The 7,107-nt window shown below is 39.2% G+C and overlaps 1 protein-coding gene across 1 annotated transcript in view; it reads left to right on the forward strand.

Annotated features, from left to right (window-relative positions):
* dcc (DCC netrin 1 receptor) overlaps positions 1–7,107 on the forward strand; it is a 339,139-nt gene that overhangs the window by 241,505 nt on the left and 90,527 nt on the right. Inside the window, exon 13 of the mRNA XM_005725637.1 lies at positions 6,606–6,747. Within this exon, the coding sequence (XP_005725694.1) occupies positions 6,606–6,747 (142 nt within the window). The remainder of the gene's footprint in view (positions 1–6,605; positions 6,748–7,107) is intronic.

The following is a 7,107-nucleotide window of genomic DNA, read 5'->3' on the forward strand; positions in this document are numbered from 1 at the left end:
AAAAGATGAGTACAGAGTGTTGAAACTTCCCTGCAAGGTCTCTAAATGGATGATGTAGATTAAAATATTTTGTTTTTTTAAAAAAAACTTTTTCAGTTTATTCTCTTTGCAGTTCTGCTGGTTTTCTGTTACTCAAAATGTGTTGTGGTTATGGTGTTTCCTCTTTGGTGGTGATGCTCATCCATCCACTTTCATTTTCATCCAAGTTGCCAGTGTAGCTGGACTCTCAGCAGCCCCAGTGTTAAGCAGAGTACTCCCTCGACTTGGATTGCCAGATGGGGCAGCTTGAATCAAGGGTTTGGCAGTAAATGGCGGTTTTCAGAATATCCTGCCTGGTGTGAAGAGTCCCAACCGGTTTTAAACACTTTCCTGGTTCATCAGGGAACTTAACAAGTTTTAAAGCCTGTGTTGCACATAGAAGAATTTACGTGAAGTACGAGACACCAGAGCAGGGTTGGCATGTCTTTGGTTATCTTCATTAAATTTCTACAAGATGTGTGCACCCCCACTGTGATTATCAGGGCTGTCTGATTATTATCTGTATTATTATCAGCGTTATCTTCAGCTTTCTGCGGGCCTCCGTGTATTTTTCCTGGTGTCCTCTGAGGGAAAATTAAAAGAGACGGAAGCGCTCTGCCTGTTTGAAGGTGGTGAATGAGGCCGTGCCTTCGCTCACCCTGCTGCTTTACAATGTCATCTACCTCTGAATATAAAGCAGCTGCAGGAGGGATTTCTGTTCCCGACATTTTCTGCTCCAGACTAGGATAAAATAGAATGAAATCATCCAGTGTTTCAATACAGCTGGAGGCCAATTCACCTCTAAAGAAAATACTTCTGATATGAGCTTAATTGTTCCATGGATCCCATTTAGTTCATTCAGTGACATTTAAGCCATGAAGCTCAATAAATGAATGGACACAGCACACTTTAATTGAGAGACATGATTTCTACCAAATATATCCAATGTACATCTGACATTAATACATGAGATGGTTTGTATTTAAGACTTTCTTTAACTGCGCAAATATGTAAATAAAGGCAGCAGAAAATCAGGAAACTGTGTTATGGAGGTTTATGGGTCTCAGTACTTAAAATGTATTTAATAATAAGGTTGACATGGTTGTACAATTGCTTGAGTATACACTGCTGGTTTGATTTGTGAGGCAGTTCTTTCTAATGATTATGATTTTTGACATTTTTTGTAACTTTACACACTGCTTCTATAAGACTTGAGTCTGTTAAATAATGAACACGTAGTAGAAAATTGCTGGAAAGTGCCACAAGATGGTAAGTCCTCTCTCTACTCTACACACAACTGCACAAATATGTCAGCAGATACTGGTATTTATATTGCCAAACTCTTTACAGTTTAATAGAGTCTTAGTTTTATAGGATTTCATGAGATTTTGTCCTTTTTAGTGAGATATTTGTTACCCCAAGTGTAGGAGTTTAACTATATCTGGATCTTATTTATGAAAAGTGAGAAGGTGGAGCGTGAGATGAACTGGCAGTTTTATGCAGTATCCATAGTAATGCTGGTGTTATAGCGGGCTATTTTGGGGACGAATGAGCTGAGCAAGAAGGTTTTTGATTCACCAGTCGTTGTACATTCGCTCACCTATAGTCATGCACTCTGGTTGGTGACAGAAAGAATAAAGTTGTGAATACAAATGGCGAGAATGAGTTTTCTCTCTCGGGAGGCTGAGGTCAGTCTTGGAGATACGCTACCTCCTTTGCATTGAAAAGAGCCAGACGAGGTGGCTGGTGCAACTGATCAAGCCTCCTGGGTGTCTATTCTTGGAGATTCTATGGCTATGAAAATTGGAAGCAGAGCACAGAGCAAATGTACGGCTTGCCACAAGGATTCTGTACGTATATGGTTCAAAATGCCTTGGCATCCCTTAGGAGTGCCTGGAAAACATGGCTGTGGCAAAGGATGTTTGATACATGCGTGTTTATTCTCCTACCACCTGGATGGATGGATGGCTGTTTTAGAGGCATGTTTTCAGCACATACATAATGAAGAATGGGAATATTCAGTCTAAAAGCACACTGATGACAGTGTGCATCGATAAAACAAGAAAACATGAACTACTGTTTCAAACTGACACATTTTGTTAGATGTCATGAGAACTGGGTGTCCGACTATGGCCGAGCAGTTGAGAAGTGAGACTGGGGTTGTGCCTGTCTTTTTTCACCTTTGTGCTCCATTAATTTATCATCAAGACTTTCATTTTTAAAGTTCGACTGTAGCTTTTAAAGGCAACTGAGGGAGAACAGAGGAAAGATTTCTTTTGTTTGAGATTGCCACGATTTACTAGAACTTAGGTCACTCAGTGACACACTGATGGAGATCCAGCTAGTGTGAATGAGACACAAGTGCAAGTTGTCAAAACGATATTTCCATGCAGCCAAAAGCAGTGCAGATATTCATGAGATAATAATACTGAACATGAGGGAGTGTTTTAGATTTTTACAGGCAGAGTCAAGGAACATTATGATGTGCCTATTTAATAGCTTCAAATTTTTGGATACAGAAATTCTATCCATATGTTTTCTTTTCAGACGATGTGTCCATGTCAGTTCAGACAGTGTCTGCCATTGGTTGGTGAGCAAAACTGCAAAACTGTGTTCAGGTTCACTGCAGTGTCACTGGTGTCGTACCACATGTGAGTTCATCTGTCCACCCGAGTGACTGTGAAATCTGACCTTGGTTCCTTAGATTGTGCATTTGGATGAGCCTTAGTACCTTCAGTAGGACTTAATTGCATTTAAAGTTACGTTGAAAGTGGTATATTTAGTGAAAGAGCCTAAAATGAACAAAAGGAGCTGTTAAGGAGGAAGAGGAGCACTGCTCTCCAGATGGAGAGTCGGTATGCTAGCAGTATTGTCCTCCTTCACGGTTTCCCTCTTTTTGTTCCCATGGGAGTTGTTGCAACATGAATTTAACTTCTGAACTGTTTCCATGGAGACCTCACATCCAACTGTGTCCTGTCAAAGTGGCTAATTAGTTAATGAAGCACGTGGCGATGCCCGACCAGAGAGAGTGAGAGAGAGCGAGAAAGAGTGTGTATGGAGGAATCTGGCCGACTCTCACATATATTCAGTTTGTCCCTATCCCCAGCCCCCTCCATCCTTCTGCCTCTCCTCTCTTCCCCCTCCTCCCTCTCTTTCCTCTCATAATCAGTTCTGCTGTAATCAATTAGCTGGATGAGGAGCAGCAGAGGGAACAGGTGCAGCTAAATGTTAATGAATTCCTCTGCGGCCATCCTCACAGTAACACTGGCTGAATATTTAAACTGCTTGTTGGCCCAATGACTTCACCGCAGCTGAAGCAGGGATCCACACACCATTGCTCTGTGTCTTTTTAAATATGTGTTAATACGGCAACATGTGAATGTGTGTTCACATGTTGGCATATGACAATCCATTTAGTTACCTTTTTTTTTTAAAGGGTGACAACAAAAGATGTTGGTTCTAGATTGGCTGAATAACGAACCAAAGACCCAAATACACAACACTATGAGAACTATTCAAAACTTTAACTTCAAGGACTGGTGACACACATGTGTCTGGTCATTTTAGGTGAGTGGAAAGCAACACGCACAGTCTTTAAAAAAGACCAAAAGTACTTATACTGGAAACTGGAAAGAATAATTAACTGGTCAGATGCAACACTGAGGTAAAACTGATTAAGACTCCAATTTTTACAAAATGAATATAAACTCAAAACAGAGCGTCCAGCATGTATTAAAAATGTCACATCACAAATCACACTTAATTCAATAATGTTTAAAAAGCACCTTGAGGTATGACTTCATGAACAACATGCACGAACCCTGTGCAGCACCACGGCCCAAGCCTGTTGGGTCCTAACGGAAAAGTTACATAACTCACTAAAGCTTCGCAGTGTTATTGAAGCACCTGGGCTCTGTAGTGTGGTCATCTAATCACATAATTTTATTGCCACCTAATTCAGCCAGTGTCTCAGTTAATACCCTTCTACACATCTACATAAAAACTTCTCATATTAGGCATGCTATATCTACAATCTCTTTTGCAACACATGTCAGCCATTCACCAGAGTTTGTTGTTGTTGTTGTACGACATCTGCAATGTAGTACACACCAAAGTGTAGGGATGTTTCCACTTCTTCATGAAGTTTCATGAAATTCAGCCAGGCACGTTTTGCATGATCAAGCTCATAATCAACAAATTCCAGTCTAACAATAAAGAGAAATAACATAAATACGTAACTAGAAGAAGATATAGTCTGAGGTTAGTACAGAATCTTTAGATTTCTAGATGTTTTAGACCCCTTAGTTTAAAGTTTTTCACTTTATTGTGTGGTAGTTTTAATATTCAATGCATATAACTGAGGTTTGATCACATCTTGTATGCTTAATAAACTAAATGAACAAAGCAAAAACACGTTTTAATTTGGGATATTTTACATACGCATTTGTACTGAGGATAAATTATCTTTATAACTTTATACGCAGGCTAACCTTGCTAAACTACTAAGCAGTATATTTGCTGTGTCTGATCTCTACAGTAGGGGAATTTAATTAAAAGTCACATGACCTATAATTCTGACTGAGGGTAATGATGTCAAAAACAAGCCACAGGGGATTATTTTATCCAATACACATCATTTCCTCCTTCCGTTAAATTTCCAAATATCCTCCAGTTTATCAGTTTAAGTTGGGATTTCTGTTATTATCAGTTACACCCACATGTATCAGGTGAACGTCTGAAAGAGATTCATATGATGAGAGAAAAAAGCAACGGAGACACAGAGAGGATTTTTCTATTCTAATTCATTAATCTTCATTCATTAATGTTCAGCCCACCTGACACACACACACACACATTTTGGGTCACACTGAGTATATCAGCAGGCTGGTTGATGGCAGCTGCCTCACAGAGCAGAGCACACTGGGGGCCAGGCAAACATCTGTTGTGTGTGAGCACGCGTGTGTGTGTCTGTTTGTGTGTGTCAGAGGTGGGTTGTTAACATGCAAATAAAGCAATTAAAATTCATGCGACACACACCCAAACACACAGATACACACTCACACACGTGCAAATTGAAATAGAAACACAACAGAAGCCAGATGAGCTTCTCTGTTGATTGCTGATCAGATTTGCATGCAGACCGTTTTCACACTCTCCTGCGATGAACACCAATACTTCCAGAAATGATGCTGTATTTATGTGTTTGTGATATATTTTGACAGCATGCAGTTGAAGTTTTATTTGCCCATACATACAGAATAGAAAACACTTTGTAATTCCCAAATCCATGGACCATATCACAACCATGATATCAATGTAAAGATCATACTGTCACGTCAACCTTGGTATGCCTCTAGATAATTAATACTCCATGTGAGCTGGTGAGGGTTGAAGCTGAAAAAATGAGTCTTTAATGTTCTTTTTTTAATTCAGATTTTAAAAGTTAATTTGGACATGGACTATTAAACTGAAAGCCACATTATCGCTCTGATAATAGGTCTATAATTTTGGAACAAAATTTTATGTTGGTGGTTGGAAATGATTCTGAATTATTACCCAAAATTAAGAGATTTTAAATCTACATTAAATGACCCAAACTGCCCATAAAACCTGTGAATCAAACCACATAGAGACAAAAATACCACACCAGAAGCGAGCAAGAAAGACACAGAAAGTGCGATGTAAAAATAATTACAAACACATAATTTGGACTACACATTAACCCAAATCATTCAAAAAGAGTTGTAAAATGTCCAGAAACAGGTGAAAAAAGAGACAAACAGCAACTACCAATGAGCCCAACATGCTCACAAAGTGATGAATAGGGATTATAAAGAAATCTAAAAAGATACAGTGGGATGCAGGAGAATTTTAAAGAAACAGATAAAATACATACTACAAAATATATAACTATACTACCCAAATAACTGGAACAAATTCTGATGGGCCTTAGGACTCTAGATGCATTGCCAGGTTTTTGTAGCTCCATGGATTAGGGGAGTGGCTCACTTAGCATCAGTCACCAAAGCAATCAGTGTGTCTTGCGCTGTCTTGCCTCCTGCTCTTGTGGAGTTGTTTGGACTTGTTTGATTTATGTCATTTTCTTCTGTGTGATCTCCATATTTTGTCCTTCGAAATGAGTCAGGGTCATGACAATGGAAAACAACTGCAAAGGTGCACAAAGTTGCTTCAAAAAGACTCACAATGACCTCAAAGAAGTTCAAGAACCAACAGAGAGACCCATAAAGAGAACCAATTAGATTCAGTTCAGTTTTATTTATAAAGCACCAAGGTGCTTTATATTGTAAGGTAAAGACCCTACGATAATAGAGAGCAACCATCAATGACCAGAAAAAAATCAAACGAATATTTTTGAATAAGTATTTGTCCACAGTGGGAAGAAAAACCTCTCTTTTAACAGGACGAAACCTTTGGTATAACCAGGGTCAGGACAACCACGCAAGACATTTGCAGGACAATAAGAATCGAAGTGAAACTGTATGAAGGACTATGAACTCTATGAACCTCATCACCAGTCAGATGATGTTTGGCACCTTTGTTTACTGTTTTCTATTTCTTTTTTCTAGAGCATCAAAGTATCCTGGCAGCCTCCTCCACGCAGTGCCCAGAATGGGATCATCACAGCTTACAAGATCAAATACAGGAAGACGGGCCGGCGTGGAGACCAGGAAGCCATTGAACCCAACAACTTCTGGTACCTGTTCACTGGTAAGTCTCTTCAAACTGGCATGTGATTTGATTTAGTCTGGAAAAGAGAAATGGTTAAAGATGTATCTGCTGTTGGCTTTATAAAACATCACTCAAGCAGGAGCATTTGTTGGGAAATTTAGCACAGAAGAAAGAGAAATATCTTGGTTTTTTTCATGCACACAGTACTTGTTAGTAGGATCAATTCAGTCTCATCAGGGGGCTGTTATCTCTCAGAGACTACAATATATCACCAGACTCATCCTTTAGTATTTGCCCTCATTTTCTCTCCCAAATAAATCTTTTAAAGCTGCACTCTTTGTTCTTACAATGACTCTGTTTGTTTGGCCCAAACTACACAAAAACTGCTGTACAAATCTG

This window comes from Pundamilia nyererei, unplaced genomic scaffold (assembly GCF_000239375.1).
Source record: "Pundamilia nyererei isolate P.nyererei 1_Seehausen unplaced genomic scaffold, PunNye1.0 scaffold00016, whole genome shotgun sequence".
NCBI lineage: Eukaryota > Metazoa > Chordata > Actinopteri > Cichliformes > Cichlidae > Pundamilia > Pundamilia nyererei.